Source organism: Esox lucius, chromosome 14, assembly GCF_011004845.1.
Source record: "Esox lucius isolate fEsoLuc1 chromosome 14, fEsoLuc1.pri, whole genome shotgun sequence".
Taxonomy (NCBI): Eukaryota; Metazoa; Chordata; class Actinopteri; order Esociformes; family Esocidae; genus Esox; species Esox lucius.
The window spans coordinates 13,753,136-13,772,248 of record NC_047582.1 but is presented as its reverse complement, the minus strand read 5'-3'; the positions used below and the strand labels follow the sequence as shown (position 1 = coordinate 13,772,248).

At 43.0% G+C, this 19,113-nt stretch overlaps 2 protein-coding genes across 5 annotated transcripts; both read right to left on the bottom strand.

Annotated features, from left to right (window-relative positions):
• Positions 1 to 243: 243 nt before the first annotated feature.
• Positions 244 to 10,078, bottom strand: nt5c2l1 (5'-nucleotidase, cytosolic II, like 1). Of its 4 annotated transcripts, none has more exons than XM_010877727.4 (18): positions 9,842 to 10,074; positions 7,219 to 7,292; positions 6,454 to 6,571; positions 5,877 to 5,972; positions 3,856 to 3,947; positions 3,707 to 3,764; positions 3,455 to 3,548; positions 3,306 to 3,359; positions 3,036 to 3,119; positions 2,908 to 2,949; positions 2,704 to 2,805; positions 2,560 to 2,626; positions 2,250 to 2,420; positions 2,015 to 2,066; positions 1,854 to 1,914; positions 1,511 to 1,687; positions 1,314 to 1,406; positions 244 to 1,145 (listed from the first exon to the last, which is right to left on the bottom strand). In XM_010877727.4, the coding sequence occupies exons 1-18, from the start codon at positions 9,946 to 9,948 to the stop codon at positions 1,101 to 1,103; spliced, it is 1,587 nt and encodes a 528-aa protein (XP_010876029.1). In that variant the 5' UTR covers positions 9,949 to 10,074; the 3' UTR covers positions 244 to 1,100. The 4 variants fall into 4 exon arrangements, with proteins under 4 accessions (XP_010876029.1, XP_010876031.1, XP_010876033.1 ...); XM_010877729.4 differs by having other exon boundaries at positions 1,338 to 1,406; positions 9,842 to 10,072; XM_010877730.5 differs by having other exon boundaries at positions 899 to 1,145; positions 1,319 to 1,406.
• Positions 10,079 to 10,987: 909 nt separating this feature from the next.
• On the bottom strand, positions 10,988 to 19,005 carry slc2a11l (solute carrier family 2 member 11, like). Its single transcript, XM_010877732.2, has 12 exons — positions 18,953 to 19,005; positions 18,742 to 18,840; positions 18,356 to 18,516; positions 18,071 to 18,195; positions 17,821 to 17,950; positions 17,539 to 17,687; positions 17,003 to 17,190; positions 16,389 to 16,499; positions 16,004 to 16,105; positions 11,787 to 11,862; positions 11,571 to 11,698; positions 10,988 to 11,287 (listed from the first exon to the last, which is right to left on the bottom strand). The coding sequence occupies exons 1-12, from the start codon at positions 18,974 to 18,976 to the stop codon at positions 11,072 to 11,074; spliced, it is 1,509 nt and encodes a 502-aa protein (XP_010876034.2). The 5' UTR covers positions 18,977 to 19,005; the 3' UTR covers positions 10,988 to 11,071.
• Positions 19,006 to 19,113: the final 108 nt, after the last annotated feature.

Genomic DNA, 19,113 nt, shown 5'->3' with positions numbered 1-19,113 from the left:
TTACTGTATATGTAGATGAAACAAATAAGGCAATGAGCCTCAGTGTTATAGGTTAAATTGTGATAATAAAAAAGTTAAAACTCATCCATAAGTTTGCTTCCAGTGGGCTACAAGTGTTTTGCACAATCTGATGCCATCCAGTGGGCAAAGGGCGCAAGTACACTCCAAGAGCCCTAATTGTTACTCTCAATGTGGAAATGACAGGGTCATTTGGTTTCAACGTTTTAGGAAGGATCCATTTTGGACTTTTAGCGTATTTAATACATCTTTAATAAACAACTAATTACAAAGGCACGGGTAGGCTTCTAAATATAATATGGGATGCTTTGAAGACAACACAAGAGAAAGAATGAGAAAGTTTTGTCACTTATTCATGTCATCACTTACACAAATCCACTGAGCTTTGATCACGTAACCCCTACATACGCATGCCTACGTCTTTATTGAACATTGGCTGTATAAGCAAGCCTGCATTATAATTCACTACGAAAACTTGATATTTCAGAAATAGGCAATGTGCTTGTTTCGGTTTACATGCTCAAAAGTTAATTCACATTTACCCAGAAATCGAATTGTATAAATGTATAAAAGTAATGGCATTGTATAAATGCTTGTAAGTAATGTAGCCAAATAGATAGACAAAAATAAAAACAAATAAATAAAAACAAATATAACAATACCCTTCAAATCTGCATCTATTAGCTCAGAGATACTGGAGGGAAATCCTTTATCCTTCTCCAGTGTCTAGTTTGATGGTTGTTCAGTTCTCTCATTGACAATCAAACAGATAAACAGTAAACGTTTTTAAAACATAGCATTTCTCTAGTATAGGCGACTAATTGCAATGAATTATGTAAATCATTTTCGGTTTATTGTCCCATCTCCAGTGTCCAAGTGGTATTTTCCCCTGCTTTATACAATGCACATGTTGGATAAATGTGGGTCTGATAGATGGAAGACAAGTTATTTAACTGTCTTCCAGCAGGTGGCGCTATACATCGTCTTATACATTTTGTAGTCAATTAGCAGTAAAAAATAAGAAACACACAACCCCTAATTGGTAGACATGTCAAAACAGAACTGTTTTGGTAAACACATCCTCACATCTCTTTTAGATCCTGTGTGTCACCCTGTTCAATCGTGTTCTGCAAGAAAAAAGGTTATACATTTTAAAATCAAGGTGGACTTGAATATAGAGACAACACCTATTGACTTTTCATGAAAGACTTCTGACACACTGTTTCAGTCACACTGTTTATAAAACAGAAAAACTAAAACATTTGTAAATCATTGCAAAGATCGAAGTGTCAAACCTTGCCTTCAGCCATTCTACGGACCTGATCCAGAGCAAAGAAGTCAGGTGTGGGGATGTCAAAGGACTGATGGTCCGCAGTCTCGTGGGGCATCTGGACAGAATCAGGGGCAGAACATTGTTTTTAGCATGAGATTTTGTGCAAAAGTGGATGCACGTCCCTGTTCTTATCTCACAACTATCTGAGGTGGGACTCACCAAGGTAGGGGTGGCTCTGAACAGGTAGCTGAATGGGTAGTAAAGCAGGTTGATGCAGTTTGAAGAGTATAGGTCAGCGTAACGCATGAGCTGGCTGGCAAACAGAGTCTGTCTGCTGCCACTTCGCAGCAGGCTGCCCATCTTCCCATAGGACATATCCATTCTATAGGTCACCATCTATCAGACACACGGCCAGGCAGTCCAAATTAGCAGCAATCGTAAAAGCGAGACAAAACTAGAAATAGACCTCAATGAATCATTTAAATAACATGATGCACAGGAAAGACGAAAAAACTAATAGCATTTCTCAGGGAGGGATCTTAAGTCAGTGGGCAAAGTTGACCTTCATCCTGGTCTGGATGGCATGGATTTCTGGGCATTCTGGAGAACTACTGTCCAGGTGCCTGAAGAGAGATTGCCAGTCATGTTGATTAACATCAAACAGTTTAGAAAACGTAATAATAGAAACGTGTCACCCAGAGAATAGAAGAAAGACCAACTCACGTGTACAACTCAGCTAAAAACACATCAAGACGCTTCAGCTCCTCAAAGAGATCTTGAAAAAAAAGAGAGATGAACAAAACAGTGGACCCTACATCTAGGTTACATTATTTAACAAGGTACGTAGCCTTGTGAAGTCAGGGTGTGGTATATGAACAGTCAGTGTTAGGCTCTCTGTGAGGTTTCATACTTCATCTCATGTCTTTCCACACATTTTCCAAACCCCATTCATACTTACATCTCATGTCTTTCCACACCTGTAGCTCCCTGGACAACTCTGGCACCACCATGAAGGTCTTCCATCCTTGCCTCTTCTTAGACTTAAGGATGTCTCCAAAGATGTGGTCTCCCACATAGAGAATATCCTTCCCCTTCACATCCAGCAGGTCACACACAATGTCTGAGGAACCTGCAAGATGTGACGTCCACTGATACTGAGATGGACACACTTCCTCTACCATCTTAGCACAAACTTTTTGGCTTTCTCCGGTCTTCCATGTTCCCCTCTACCCTTTTCCTAGAATGTAGTGATATGAAAACATTCTTACCACCAGAGTAGACAGTTCCATGCTGGAGGTCTCCTGTGTAGGTTCCAATGCGTAGCTTCCCTGTGTTCTGTGGTGGACAGATTACAACAATCTATTGTTTGTTGAGGATAAAAATACATTTGAGCAATACCATGAGATCCTTACCGTGTCCACCTGTCTCAACACAGTTCCCTCAGCGAAAAATAGTGGCTTCCTTGTATCCACAACGACAAGGTCAAAGTATGCACGCCACTGTGTCTTTGGCCTCTTAAAAAAAATAAAAAATAATTCATTTAATTAGAATTCATTTTCATTTGTTCCCCAAAACATAATGTTTATTTTTAAACTGGAGACAGCTAGATACTGTACCTTGGTACAAGGTGGAGTTTCAAGAAGGTATTTCATGATAGCCTGGGGAGAAGACCAGACACATTACTAGTTTGTAAATGTGCAGTGACAGAATAGATATCATGTATCATGCACCCTTACTAACTGACCTCAGTGTAGGTGTAGTCACTGTTGGTCGCCAGGAAAACCTTGGACACTTGCTTAATGCGAGTCAGGAGAACTGGCAAATTTGGCTGTTGAGAAGGTAAAGTAGAGGACAGAAAAACATTAGGTCATCTCAGAGACTTTATTTAAAGTCATCAATTCCTTAAAGTATCATTTAATAAACTTACATAAATATATTCAGTTTAATAAACTCCAAATATTTACAAAGCACTCTGACAGTAATGTATTTCCCCAAAAAAGTATTCTTCACTCACATCCCTAATGACATATTTATCCAGATTCTTCAGTGTTCTTTCCTTCAGACTGCCCTATGTGAAAAAAGGTAGGGAGTCAGTGCTTACACAAAGACAGTTATTTTCCATTTTGCAAGTGTGTCTTAATAAGGTGTATGTATAATGCTAACCGACTCATGAACGTAGTCCATTGCGTCTCGAACATCCTGGAACATGCTTCTGAAGGACGTGAACAAGTCACCATATTTGTAACCTTTCTGGCAGCTGTAAAAAAACACCAAATATCTTCAGTAAAATTCACTTATTTCAAATGATAAAACTACAGTCGCATTATTCACTTATTTCAAATGCCAAGATATTATTCCAGCTGAAGACAAAAAGCCAATGCAACAAGACGCGGAAGCAAGAACAGATTCACTAACTTTACGTATCTGCTGCAACCATTGAAGAGGTCCACAAGGCAGCCATATAGATATGTCTCTGTGTGAGGAGCAGGATGGGAGGTGGGAATTACTTCACCTTCTTCAGAGTAAGATTGAACAGAAATGCACAAAATAACACTTGCTACTACCTGAGAGGTTGAAAAGAGTGTTGAGGATATAGAAGCGGTCCGTGTCGCTTTTCTGAATGAAGTTGTTGGGGTAGTATTCCTGGATCTTTTCCCTGTAGAGAAGGAAAGTATGCATACTAGTAATAAGATAAAGCAACCAAGGATGCATGAAAAGACATGTAACATGGCAAGGATATGCAACATTCTCTCTAATGACACCAAACAATTTGGAGTTATAGGGAGAACAAAGCATTTTACTCAACAAATGCAGAAAAATTTATGGCAAGAGTGCTTTCTCCACCAAGACAGCTATCTGTTAACCCACATATTTTATTTACCTCTACATCACTGATAACAAGACATCACAGCACTGTCCAAAACAGCCATCACAAACTTCTAACTCAGCAACCATTAGATTCAAATCATTGGAAGTGATCGTGTAACATGGAAATGTTTTATTTTATTGTTAGCTAACGGATGCTAAAGTAAGCTAAAGTTGGGGACGGCTGTTTAAAGAAAACTGTATATGTATTACACTTTCTCTCACCCCATTGACTTTTATGGTGAGGAACCATCTAATTTGAAGTTGTCAAGTTGTGAAATCCTTAATCAACAAAGCAGCACAATCAATGATTCTCTTTGAGTCGCTTTGCTATGTTGCAACATCATTAGAAAATACCAACATTTACAATTCTGTCAACTGCAGCTTTGGCAGGTGTGTTGAAGTTCTAGCTGGAGGTGGAAATAGAAACATCCACAGACCTTTTCCACTGAAGCGAGATTACAGTCTGCCAAACTGTTAGTGCATGAGGCAGAGGAGACTGAGGGGATTTAACCTGGAACTGGAGCCTCTCTATAGCTTAGCTGCTGGTAGGGGATCCTAAAGGCATCTAAAGCTTGATTTATTAATGTAGGATAGGCAGGCCCAAGTAAAGTACATCCCAGTTTCCGAAAAAGTTTGGACACTGCGTAAAATGCAAATACAAACAGAATGCAAGGATATGCAAAAAAATGTATTCCCTATATTTAATTGAAAATAGTACAATGACAACATATAAAATGTTGAACCAAATGTTTCAAATTTCAAAGTGGGCATATCATTTTCAAGGAACAATAAACATTTTCAGTTTCAACATTTGAAATGGGTTCAAATGATTTACATATCATTGCATTCTGTTTTTATTTCTGTTTTACACAGCATGACAACTTTTTTGGAAACGGGGTTGTATAATCAACATAGTCTTGAATCTTCATGAAAAATGTAATATAAAAAAGATACACATAGCCCCACATAAAACTCATATACATACATATAACCCAAGATTAAATCAAAAGGACCTTAAGCAATCAGTAATTACATATACGCAAACACAGATGTAGACATTCTCAAATACCACGGCACCAGGTGCTGGATATAAATATACTTTATTTTTGCATCCATTAATGTTTCGAAAAAGGGAGGGATATTATGGAGTCAGTTTTCAGTCTTCTGTAAAACAACAAGGGAAATGGGGACTGTTAAATCTTGTAGGCTGAATATAACTTTGGAATGAGACAGATGCTCACAGATAGATGTGACCATAGTCTGAATCAGGCAACCTTGGCCTCTGTTGTGATCTGTTGTGGGGCAGCCCAACTGTCTTTACAAAACCTGTGGTACATTTCCCATATACTGCAAACCTGCCTAATTGCTATTTTAATAAGAACAGTAAAAATAAAGTTTCTGTCATTCCCATGGTATATGGTCTCATATATGATGGCTTTCAGCCAATAGTTGTCCCTATGGTTCTCTGTGACATTGTCCTTCTGATGTTTGACAGAAGACCTTTTGGCCCTGCTGATCCACTGACTGGACATGGCCAATCATTGCTTGTTTCATTCCCCTGTTCCCTTGTTTATGTTTGCAAAGTGATTGTGCAGATGTGCGTTCAGTAAAAGTGTGGACCCCGTTACATCCTGTTACCGAATGCCAAACACTACCACAACACAAGTCATGGCCACACACACGCACACAATTGTATTTCCTTCCATGCATTGCTTACTTTTTTAGAAAGGTGAATCCATGAGTGCACAGCATAATGTTTCCATTGGAGTCCACCTTTAGCAAGTTACCAAACATTGTGTCAAACACCAGGCCACTGGGACAGGAAGAGAGATTGGGATGAACAGAAGGAGAGCAGGGGGGTGTTTGTTATGCAGAGAGAGAAATGGATGGCAGAGGGCAAGATGATGAAATCCTTTATATATGTGGCTGCTCTTGATAGTATCACCAGGTTACTTTTTATTTCTCCTCTATTTTGACCGATCTTGTCGTTTTACGGCTACCAGCCATATGGGGAGACCATCTCTGCAGTAGGGCTATTTTTACTGATGGAATGATAAAATGTCAAATGTTTCTCAAGCTTAGCTACCCTCTGGACTGAGGACAAATAAAACAGAGAGCACAGAGAAATAAATGTATTTAAAAAACATGGTTAGGTGAGTGTTTTCTCAATAAATCTAACGCATGCCAATGAATGTATACAATTGACTTTGTTAATACTGGGTCATGTTACTACCAGATGTAATGTGTAAACAGTATGTGAATGGGTGTGAGACGAACAGGGAGAGAGAACTGACCGTGTGGGGAAGGTAGGGTCATAGCTGTAACGTAGCAGCTCATGGGGATAACCTATAGACACCAGTCTGTCTCTGAGAAGCTCAAAGCCCAGGCTCTCATAGTCAGGAGACTTGTAAGCTATATACACAGGACACATTGAACAGTAATGCATGAATCAGTGAACATTTGACAATGTTTTCATACTCACAAACTTTTCAAAACAGTTCTGATTACACACTTAAAATTTACAATACATTTTCATATTTTCAATCCGTATTTCTCGGCTCTCCACTCCACAATGTACAAGCACATCGGAAAGGCTATTTTAAGGGTCAATTTACAACCATGCATGGATTTGTATCAGTCAATTACTAGTGATTAATCCCTGATTCATAAAAACATAAAACATTTACTAATTACTAGTACAGACGTTTTTCAGCACTTAGTGGCCGCAATTCATGCTTTATAAATGTTATAAATGCTTTAAATGACCGGTTTAATTTCTCAGAAAGACATCACAGCTGTACCCAAGAAAGGTATTAGCATGCAACAAAGGATGTTTCATGAAATAACTATTAATAACTAGCAAATTAAGATTTACATTATGTTTGAATACTGAGTCATAATGGGCAACTGTTTATAAATGACTTTATAACTGTTTATATTTACTTAATAAATTACTTATAAACAGTTTATAAATACATTCTAAATAGTTGATTAAACAAAATCAAAAGGCACATATTGTTTTTGTTGGAAGGTCTACTGGGTCTGTTAGATTAACTCACCTGCCAGAGTGTAGTCCATATCAAAGCCATAGCATTTGATGTTCTCCAAAGTTACACTCCTATTAACAAACACCCTGTAATCAAAGGAAAACAGGACAGTTGGCGTATCGGACATGATCTGCTACACCCATTGTGGTGAGACGTGGGCAGTTCATGAACACTGAATGACGTGAACAGGGCTGTATATCTGATCAGTTGTCTAAGACCAGACCCCACAATGGTAACACTCATTTAAAAAGTTCACAGAACATGTCTCAAATGGTTACATGAATTTTTTGGTTTAATTAAAGCACATGTTATTTGTACTCAACACAAAATTACAGCCGTCAGATAAATCAGGAGAATTCAGTCAATTGCTAAAGTGGTATAATTCTGGAAAGCCATAAATTCTATTATTTCTTAGTATACCTTGGAAAATGCCTTGGAAATCGATATCCTGAGAAAATCAGGCAGGCCAAGTTGCCATAAGCTTTATTAAATATAATCTATGGAACCAACCAAGAATATCTTCTGCCGCAAATTCTGTCAAATCAGCTGGTTACGTCATAGTGGGCTCTGTATCCTACATTCAGTCACGTCATTACAGTCCTACTCTTATCAGGTCAGTAGCACATGTATTTAATCTAGTCAATATGGACCATCAAGTCCATGAACCTAGAGCTAAATTATGAAATGTGAAGTCTTTTTTTAAAGGCAGCAATATTATTGGCAAGGATTTATTGAGACTTGGCACTGCTTCTTTTTTAATGACGTAGTCTTGTTCCATGATTATCGTTTCATGATTCAACTTTCAGGGTTTACTGTAACCAAATAATGCACTGTAGCAGAAACAAAACAAACAAAAGCCACAAAGAGACAGAATGGGAAAATTAGGAAATAAATAGAAGTCACTCTGTATTGAGATGCGAAATCCACTCCAGTGCCCTAACATTATACAGCTCTGGAAAAAATTAAGAGACCACTGCACTTTTATTATTTTCTTTATTTTTTTAACCCTTCTGTTCCTCACTCAAAACCTTCCTTTTTGACTCTTTTGGAAAGGAAAGAAAAAGGTGCAGTGGTCTCTTAATTTTTTCTGGAGCTGTATATCAATTACCCCAAGTAGCAATCAACCAGGGTTGTGACAGTCATGGGATTTTAGATGACAATTATCACAAATATAACCATTAAAAAAGATGTACTATTAGTTTTCCCTGTAACTGTGACTAAGAACACTGCTCTTTTCAGCAAAAATCGGTAAGCAATTTGGGTTAAATGCCTTACAGAACAGCTTTCTAAAGGGTCCTTGGAAGCATACTCATTAATGGTAATTAGGTTGTTTTTCATGATGAGACTACATAACAGAGCTATTCATGGACATATGGAAATTGTGCCAGCCTTATGTGCAAATAGCTAATGAGAGATTCCTTATCAATTCTTGACTGTGATCAGACAGTCATGACAGGCTGACAAGGTAACCACAAAGAGGTTTGCTGTGTTTAGGTGACATATTCTATCCTGAACAAGGGTGCTGAATGATCTTTCTGGTTTGAAGTACACTTGGAACAGTGATCATGTCACAAACACGTTTCAATCCACTGTTTTAATGAGTAAAGTCATGTCGCATAAAGACGATAATCGAATTTGGTCTAACCCAGTTCTGTTGTGTTCCTACTGTCATTCAGGTTCACAGTTTATTACGCTCAAGTTTAAATTAATTATAATGAACTTTACAGAAACTGCACGGCCCGGGGATAAACAAGCTGTGGCTCTGATTAGTCAGTCTAAGGTCTTATTCAATTGACATGATTGAGAAGTGGCTGCTATTAACAAATAGAAACAATATTGCCTCGATAATCATAGCCTGTAGACTAGCCCACCCGATCTGTATGCAAGTTGACTGGCGTGCAATAGCAAGGACCAGATTTGACACATTTGCTTTTAATGAACATTTTCGTGGTGAAAACCCCCCGATATGTGGTATTGAAAATGCGACGAAAATGCAGACTATAGATGTTTTTCGGTACTCAAACAAATATAAATAAATATATTTCTCTGATATTTCACGCTGTGAGTGACAAACAAAAAAGGTAGGCTAGTTTAGTCAGTTGGAAACATATTCCATATTTTAAAAAAATATTTTTTTCTATCTATATGGAATTCAGAATGCTCACATTAAAATGTGTCACTAGACGGATATAGTGAATGTAACCTATTGGCTGTAATTGAGTAAAAAATGTCACCGACTCTACTGGACATCGGAATATCGAAGTTTCTCTAAGTGTGATGTAGCCTATAGGCAATAGCTCAATACATCTAATATCAACACTGACATGCTGTTATACCACCACTGCCACACAATTCGCAAGTTCAGAAGATCGGATAAGCACATTAATAATCGGATAATGCATTATAATAATGTTGCAATTTACACAGCAGGCTTTCTTCAGGTTCCAAGTATTTGTAAATCTGAGGCTTATGACACGACTTTACTCACATCAGGATAGTAACCATTAGCTTTGTTCGCTTACTTTATTCATACGCATGCCGATTTTGTCAACTGGTGTTGGAATATGCCAACTAGCCTATGCTATAATTCTCACAGCTTTGAGTATAAAACAGTATGCTGCATCAAATAACTCACTTGTGCTGATGGTCCTTGCTTTTCACCAAAGACACATCAGGCGAAACGCTCGGGTCTGTATCCGATTTAATTGGTTGACCTCTCGCACTCCAAATCGGATCCTCCATAGCCCACGATGTTACAGCCTCTACAGAGGTTATCCAGATCAGATCTCACAACACCCCACAGCACTAGCTGTCATCTCACACATGGCCTAGCTTACTATCCGAAGCATTTAAAGATGCAACATACGCTAGTAAACAACCACTCCCATTTAACAACGTAGTTTGTTAGTTAAAAAGTGGGTGCGGACTAAGGGCCTCCTATAATGTAAATGAATTGGTCACACGCACGCTGGACTTGAATTGCTGCCTTTAAAACATGATAACGTTATCAGACGCGTACACATGCAGAGGGAACCGTGGGTTTATCTCGAGGTGGCAAATAACACTTTCTGGGATTCGAAAAAGGCCAAGCAATTGGAAAAAAACACAAAAGAAACTACTATTAAACTGCTAGTTTTACGTTAGACTATAGATTATATCGATATAAATGTCTACCTTAATTTAGGTTTCCATTTTGATGATAATCATACATTAACAAAAAAACTCAACATCCTACATGAGTGTTATAAATCAGACAGATATATACAGCTCCGGAAAAAATTAAGAGACCATTGCAGCTTTTCCTTTCCTTTCCAAAAAAGTGAGTTTTGAGTGAGGAACAAGGGTTAAAATTAAGAGACCACTGCAAATTGGACGTTTCTGTTCCTCACTCAAAACTATCCTTTTCAACTTTTTTGGAAAGGAAAGAAAAGGGTGCTGTGGTCTCTTAATTTTTTCCAGAGACGTATATATATGTATGGTAGACCAAACTCAGTTACTTTCAAGCAATCTAATTAAATCATGCCTTAAGTTATGTACTGAAACTTAAAATAAGTAAGGCACATACCGTAATGCTCAATCAGTGGGTGTCCAGGATAAAAACCTCTTCCTTCCCTGATTAGTGTACATTTGCCTGGAGCTAGAGCCTCATAACAATGACAGAGACTGCTCACACAACTAAACAAACTACTTTAATATGTGCCTAGAGACATTCCTCACCATTGCAAAGGTCAAAATTATTTGCCATCTAGATGAAAGAATACTTGAAATAGATTAAGCTTCAGTCAAATTTTAATAAAATAGGAGCTTCCATAAATACAATGTTTGAACAGGAAGGATAAAACAATTAGCCAATTATGGCAAATGTTTAGAGTTTGGTGGCTGTACATGCTTTGTTAGGATTTAATTCAAAGCTTGTCTTCCCCTCCTCTGAGGATTCCCTCGTGGGATGCATCATCTGAAACTGGGCAGTAATCTCCATGACAGTGCGATTCTTGGTCTCAGGCACGTGGTACCAAACAAACACCCCAGACAGGAAACAGAACACAAAGAAAATCAGGAAACAGAAGTAGTCCAAATTCTCCTGTGAAAAAGAACACACTGTGAGGGCATGCAGGGATGTGAAAGTCCAAACAAATACAACCACCTAGAAGATGGTTGTGATTAGGTAGCCATGTTAGTATGAAGGCCAAATTGGAAATGTCGTCACAACACCTGGGTTAACACCCCCACAGTCCCAAGGGATCTTTACAGACCAGAAAGTCAGGACTCCAGTATTACATAAAATCCGCTGCAGGCAAATTATGCCTAGAGTACTGTTCTCCCTGTTGAGTACTGTTCTCCCCTGCAGCGATTGCTGTGCTCACCACTATAAGAGGGAACAGTAGCCCTAGCAGGAAGAGGCCCAGCCAGTTGAGCGTGCAGGCGATGGTGAAGGATGCTGATTTGAATGACTGGTTAAAGATCTCGCCAGGTAGAGGTGCTGTCACTCCAGCTACAAGCAAGAAACAATAAAAGAAACATGTAAGTAAACTGATCTGCAGTTAGCTTAGCTTCATTCTATGTGAGGGTATAGGACCCACCAGGCCCACTGGAGAAGAAGAAGATAAAGAGGAAGATGAGGACCATACTGCAGTAGGGCATCCAGGACAATAGGGTCTGAAAATGAAAGGGAAAAACAAAGGGTGTGACTTATTGATGAGACATCCATTGTAAAAAAAATATTAATGTAACATACTAACAATATATACAGGGGTTCTGTGAACTTTAGAGCTGGATGACATGTCTCTGAGAATAACATTAATTTATTTGCAATGAACATGGTTGCATTCCTCACATACAAAGTGGTACATGGCAGAGCAGTGTGTTGGAGATGGGGCAATGCAATAGTACAAATCTCAACCAAAGGACTAGTACCAACCTCCACTAAATCTTACATATTTGTTAATTACATACAGTCATGTGAAACAGTAAGTGCACCCCCTGGAAAGTACATTTTTTGTACATATTTGATACATAATTTTCATTTCTGCAATACTGAGAGATAAATGTAACCAAATTCAACAAATGGCACTAAATTATTATAGTTAGCAATCATTTATTCATTCGAAATCAACAGAAATGCAATTTCATACTGCAGAAAAAATATGTTCACACTGAGCTTCAGTATCTGGCGTTGCTCCCTTTTGCTGAAATGTAAGTCTCTATTGCAGGGGTGTCCAAACTATTCCACGGAGGGCCATGTGTCTGCAGGTTTTTGCTCTCTCCTTGTATGTGATTGACTAATTAGGTTACTAATTGTGTTAGTTTCTACCCTCACCTGGTCGTTTAGGTGTGGGAACCAATTTATAGAAAAAACAAAAACCTGCAGACACACGGCCCTCCGTGGAATGGTTTGGACACCCCTGTTCTACTGGAAGGAATTTTTGCCCAATCTTTTTTTCAGTACAGTTTCAACAATGTCATGTTTGCCTGCAGTCCCCCCACACCATTTCAATAGGATTGAGATCTTGGTGTCATGGTGCGGTGAGCAGCAGCGCCACCATGCCATATTTCCACAAGTTCCCATATTCTCACGAACACATCCCGGACTGTCACATGTTTCCCATCTTCCACACCAGGTCCCAATCTAGCTCGTTTGTATGTGTATATATGTTTCCCCTCTGCTCCCCACATTGTGGATCATTGTTGCTGTCGCTGTCATTGTTGCTGTTTGTTAGTTAATCGGTGAGTGTTGTTTAATGTATTGTTTGAATGTTTATTGTTAAGACGCATGTTGCGCACTTTGATTTCATTCAGTCATTAGTATTGTTTTCCGTTCGTGTTTGGTTTGTTTGTTGTTTAATAAAACCAACGAACGTGATATCTGCCTGCGCCTGGTTCCCTCCAACGCTACACCAAGACGAGTCGTTACAGAATGATCCACCAAACCTGGAACCAGCAGGCAGTCCCTCCAGAGAGGGTATATACCTGGAGGGGCGATTGGGGGTCTGACTCCCTCTCCTCAGATGACGACGAAGCGGTCTATGAGAGAGTGGAGGAGGATCCCCTTGGGGAGCAGTGCTGGGGGTTGCCCCAAGACGGGTTCGGGGTGCCACTGTGGGGCATGGACCAGTATGGAGTGGTCAAGCCCCACCCCAAAGAGCAAGGGGAGCTGGTGAAGGGTCTCCTGCAGGACATGCAGGAGGCAGGAAGGACAGGACACAGGCGAGGCCGGAGGAAGAAGAGGGCGAGGTGCCCAACGCTTGGTCCGAGGTCCCCCCAGGAAAATTTTAGGGGGGGGCTGAGTGGGTGCCCGGGGGAAGTCCCGACGGCGCCCCCTCTATGTCCGGTGCCTCCTCGACCCCGTGCAGGCTGGCCAGGCTGTAGGCTGGCAATTAGGCGCACACCGCTTCCTGCTCCGCGGCCTTCCGCCGCCCCTGTCCCTGCGCCACGGCGCCGATTGCCCACTACTGCTTTGGAGCAGCAGCCAGCGCCTCCTACCTGCCAGCAGCGGCAGTCAGCGCCCCCTGCTGCATTGGCGCAGCAGCCAGCGCCTCCTACCTGCCAGCAGCGGCAGTCAGCGCCCCCTGCTGCATTGGAGCAGCAGCCAGCGCCTCCTACCTGCCAGCAGCGGCAGTCAGCGCCTCCTACCTGCCAGCAGCGGCAGTCAGCGCCTCCTACCTGCCAGCAGCGGCAGTCAGCGCCCCCTACCTGCCAGCAGCGGCAGTCAGCGCCCCCTGCTGCATTGGAGCAGCAGCCAGCGCCTCCTTCCTGCCAGTGGCAGCGGCCTGCACCGCCTGAGGCCGAGGAGGAGTGGCCTGCACCGCCTGAGGCCGAGGAGGAGTGGCCTGCACCGCCTGAGGCCGAGGAGGAGTGGCCTGCACCGCCTGAGGCCGAGGAGGAGTGGCCTGCACCGCCTGAGGCCGAGGAGGAGTGGCCTGCACCGACTGAGGCCGAGGAGGAGTGGCCTGCACCGCCTGAGGCCGAGGAGGAGTGGCCTGCACCGCCTGAGGCCGAGGAGGAGTGGCCTGCACCGCCTGAGGCCGAGGAGGAGTGGCCTGCACCGCCTGAGCTTGCCGGGGTTTGGCTGCCACCGCCCTCTCCTGTCCCGGCCGCCCCGGCGCCTCCTTCGGCTCTTCCGGCTACCGACCCACCGTCGGCTCTTCCGGCTACCGACCCACCGTCGGCTCTTCCGGCTACCGACCCACCGTCGGCTCTTCCGGCTACCGACCCACCGTCGGCTCTTCCGGCTACCGACCCTCCGTCGGCTCTTCCGGCTACCGACCCTCCGTCGGCTCTTCCGGCTACCGACCCTCCGTCGGCTCTTCCGGCTACCGACCCTCCGTCGGCTCTTCCGGCTACCGACCCTCCGTCGGCTCTTCCGGCTACCGACCCTCCGTCGGCTCTTCCGGCTACCGACCCTCCGTCGGCTCTTCCGGCTACCGACCCTCCGTCGGCTCTCCCGGCTACCGACCCTCCGCCGGCCACCGACCCTCCGTCGGCTCTCCCGGCTACCGACCCTCCGCCGGCCACCGACCCTCCGTCGGCTCTCCCGGCTACCGACCCTCCGTCGGCTCTCCCGGCCTCTGACCCTCCGCCGGCCACCGACCCTCCGTCGGCTCTCCCGGCTCCTGACCCTCCGCCGGCTCCTGATCTTCGGCCGGTTCTGCCTCCCCGGCCTGTCCCGACGGCTCCGCCACCCTGGTTAGTCTCGGCTGTTCCGCCCCCTCGGCGGGTTTGTGCCGATGGGGGTACTGTGCTGCCCCGCCCCCCCTCCCTTGGGCTGGGGTTCGTCTTGGCCCGTCCGGTGGCCGGGCCTTTGGGGGGGGGGTACTGTCATGGTGCGGTGAGCAGCAGCGCCACCATGCCATATTTCCACAAGTTCCCATATTCTCACGAACACATCCCGGACTGTCACATGTTTCCCATCTTCCACACCAGGTCCCAATCTAGCTCGTTTGTATGTGTATATATGTTTCCCCTCTGCTCCCCACATTGTGGATCATTGTTGCTGTCGCTGTCATTGTTGCTGTTTGTTAGTTAATCGGTGAGTGTTGTTTAATGTATTGTTTGAATGTTTATTGTTAAGACGCATGTTGCGCACTTTGATTTCATTCAGTCATTAGTATTGTTTTCCGTTCGTGTTTGGTTTGTTTGTTGTTTAATAAAACCAACGAACGTGATATCTGCCTGCGCCTGGTTCCCTCCAACGCTACACCAAGACGAGTCGTTACACTTGGCTTTGACTGCCATTCCTTAAGTCTCCAATTGTTCTTTTTGAGCCCGTCTGTTATAGATTTGCTTGTGTGTTTTGGATCACTGTCCAGTTGCAAAGATCGATCAATTCAGTTTTTTTGACAAATGGCCGCACATTCTCCTCAAAAATTCTACAATATCTAATTCATGGATGACTCAATGATGGCAAGTTGGCTCTGAGGCAGCCTCAAACGATAATGCCACTATCTCCATGCTTTACCGTTGGTATGAGGTTTCTCTGTTCAAAGGCGGCTATTTTGCTTTTGCTAAACATGACATGTGGCATAGCGCCCAAACAATTCCACTTTTGACCCAAGTGTTGTCTGGCAAACGCTTCTCTCTTCTTGAGCTCCCATATAGGCCAAGTATGTGTAGTCTCTTCCTGTCAGTTGACGTCAACATTGGGTGTACTAACGTTTTTCACATAGACATTTTGAAATGAGAGAAATGTTAAGTTTAAAATGTTATATTCTGCTAATATGAATGATTCGCAACAAGACAGTTTATAGCTACAACAATCAAAGTAATAGTTTTAATGTTAGTGTGCCTCTGGGGGACTTGCCTGCAGGTACAGTGTAACGGTCAGCAGGGCCAGTGTGGCGGCCATGCACAGGTAACCCCTGTAGAGAAGCAGCCTCCTTCCCGTGGTCTCAATCACCATCACCTGCCATTCCAAAGGGAGGTTAACCATCAACCTCACATAGTGACAGTATTTACAGAGGGAAATGTTCCTGTCAAATACAAAGAAATGACACACTGAAGGGAGGAACTATCGGTTCATATCAATAAGACGCTCGGAAACCTGTATGTCTTGTTGGCAAGCTGCAAACAGGATCGACCAAAACGTGAGACGTGCCACTTTCCATTCACAGGGATCGGAGGTCATACTGATTAATATGATGATTGGTTATGGTTAGTGGTGAGGGATATGGTGAAACAGGACCCACACAAGCCAATGAGGTTGAGACCTCACACAGACCGGTTCCCAAGGCCACATAGCGCAACTGGTGGGCAGGAATCCCAGCCGTACGGAACACGTCAAACAAGTAAAGGTACACCTGCAGAAGGACAAAGCTCATTACTCAGTCAGTCAGATGTGCAGAAGGACAAAGCTCATTACTCAGTCAGTCAGATGTGCAGAAGGCACTTAAGGCTAAACATTTTCACCGGGGACAAAGCTCAATCAGCGAGATATGTCGAAGGAAATTAAGACTCAAGGTTTTGATCAGAAAGTGACAAAGCTAATAACTCAATCAGTCAGACATGTTGAATGAATTTAAGACTCTAGGTTTTGATCAAAAAGTGACAAAGCTAATCACTCAGTCAGTCAGATATATTTTTAAAGAGCTTAAAACACAAGGCTCTGATAAGAAAGTGACAAAGCTAATTATTCTATCAGTCAGACATGTTGAATGAACTTATAGACGTGAGGTTTGATCGCAACATGATACAACCACGCCAGGGTACATGTGTACATCCTGATTGCCCCCTCGAAATCTCACTCAACACATCCATAATTCAAACACAATGATTAATAGTTTGACTTCATGCATCAACTCACAGCATTGATGCCACAGAACTGCAGTGTGGTGAAGGTGACCAGGACAGTGAGGAGCTGCCAGCGTACAGCCGGGTCCATGATCAGTTCCAACACAGAGTGACTGCGGACACCCTTCATGGATGTGTGCTCTACCAGCATATCCTTCAGCTCTGCGCTGTGATCTTTGTTGCCCCAAAGCCTGCGAATGGCTACGGGGGGGGGGGGAGACAGCCAAAAAGCACTGGTGAAACACAGCTGCAAGCAGCAATGAAAAGGGGCTGGCTTACGAGTAGGATGAAAGGGAGTTTTATTTGAAGAATTCGACATCCGGATGTAAATCGAACAAATCATAACACATTGTTTCAAATGTAGAAACTAAAAGTATAAAAGTGTACGCTTACTACAGTAAGTGGTTCTGAATAAGAGCATTTCAAGTACTAAGAGGTCAAATGTAGAGCAAAGGGAAAAGGAGTGACGCATCAAGCAGAGGTCAGGTGGCTTTTCTTAGATAGCCTGTTAATGTTTATGTTTTTCACAGAGTTTCACCCATGTCTCACCATTCTCACAGCCCTGGCGGTCACCGCGATCCAGTAGTAGGTATCGGGGTGACTCTGGGAGTAGGGGCAGTGTGGAGAGCTGCAGCAGGGCAGTTGCACCAGTGAAGCCCAACAACCAGGGCCACAGGTCCTCTGTGCCCAGCAACTCACTACAAGGACAGAGCACAATCAACAGGAGGCTAGGCACCAAAAAATAAGCACTAAACAGCATCACAGTGTTAATTCGCCACAAAGTTCCACCGATACAAACAACCCTGACGTAGAAAGATGCGGATGACTCACCTAAGGCCCAGGAACTGACCAAAGAACTTCCCCAAGGACACAAACGTGGCTATAGAGACACCCACCATCCCTCGGAGCCTCTTAGGGGCACATTCCACTAGGTAGATGGCATGGACACTGAGACCAACGCCTGCAGGACACGCCAGATACCCCACAGACACAGTTAGGGAGCATTACTAAAACATAATAAGGACCTTGTTTTGCTAAAGTAAAAAAAAGACATCTATTGAAGAGAACAAAGTCGGGTTACCTGCACTAATGCCATAGATGAGACGTCCAACCATAATCATCTCAAAGGACATGGCTGTTTTGCTCAACACCATCATCACAGCAGCAACCATGGCAACCACGTTGTTGACTAACAGACAACTCTTTCTGAAAACATGATGGACAAAATCGACATCATAATCTACTGCATGAAGGTTACCACGCATTCAAAAAAGAGGCCAACAGCTTTGCATGACCAGGTTGTGTAGCCCAGTTCTGAAGCCAGAGTGAGGACTGAAACTCACCACTGCGACCCCATGGTCCTTACCTCCCATACGCTGAGGTGAGGCGGCCGGCAAGCAGGGCCCCCAGGAGGCCCCCGACGGAAAAGATGGAGACGATGAAGGACCAGATGAGAGTCACTTCCCATGGCTCAAGGGATCTACCATAACGCTGCAGGCATGTGGTGTTCACCAGCTCCTTTATGAACTTCAGTAACATTGAGAAGTGGCTCAGTCACACATTCATGGATTCTAATTTCCTAGGCTTAATATAGCTTTCATTGCCATGAAGTCCCCCACAATTGTTGTGCACATCAGTTGCATTAGAAAAAAAGTTATTGAGATCGAGTACACTCAAGTTTTAAAAAGACAAACTTCCACTGCCTCTATTTCTGTTATTTAAACACTTTTCAAGATGATCTACAGTACTCACAGAAGATGGTGAGTTCATGACAGATATATTAAATCCATACTGGAATGTCCCACCAATGCCAGTGATGAAAATGGCAGCAATAAGAAGAGGACTTTCCAACTATAAGACGACACAAGTAAACCGTTTAAGCATAAAATAAAATAACACCAGAAATCCTAATTCACTGATATAATTGGAAACTGCCGTTATAGTCATAAATATTCCCACTTACCAGGAGCTTAAACGCATGAGACATAGCTAGTCCTTTGTGCAATGAATAATGCCAAGTAGGTGGGCACTTGTGACTCAACAAAAAATATGTCTAACTGAAAGCAGTGAAATGTTAACCTACACAGTTGAAATAAGTAACCCTGAGGGAAACATTACCTGTAG

Bases quoted from the DNA above. Each gene is read 5' to 3' on its own strand.
- nt5c2l1 (XM_010877727.4), bottom strand. From the start codon at position 9,948: ATGGAGGATCCGATTTGGAGTGCGAGAGGTCAACCAATTAAATCGGAT. The intron at 6,572-7,218 runs GTGAGTTAATCT...CTGTGTATATAG, and splicing joins TATGGACTACACTCTGGCAG to CTTACAAGTCTCCTGACTAT. The intron at 1,146-1,313 runs GTTTGACACTTC...TTTTTCTTGCAG, and splicing joins GTAGAATGGCTGAAGGCAAG to AACACGATTGAACAGGGTGA.
- slc2a11l (XM_010877732.2), bottom strand. From the start codon at position 18,976: ATGTCTCATGCGTTTAAGCTCCTG. The intron at 18,517-18,741 runs GTGAGTACTGTA...ATGTTACTGAAG, and splicing joins TCATGAACTCACCATCTTCT to TTCATAAAGGAGCTGGTGAA. The intron at 18,196-18,355 runs GTAAGGACCATG...TCATGTTTTCAG, and splicing joins CTCACCTCAGCGTATGGGAG to AAAGAGTTGTCTGTTAGTCA.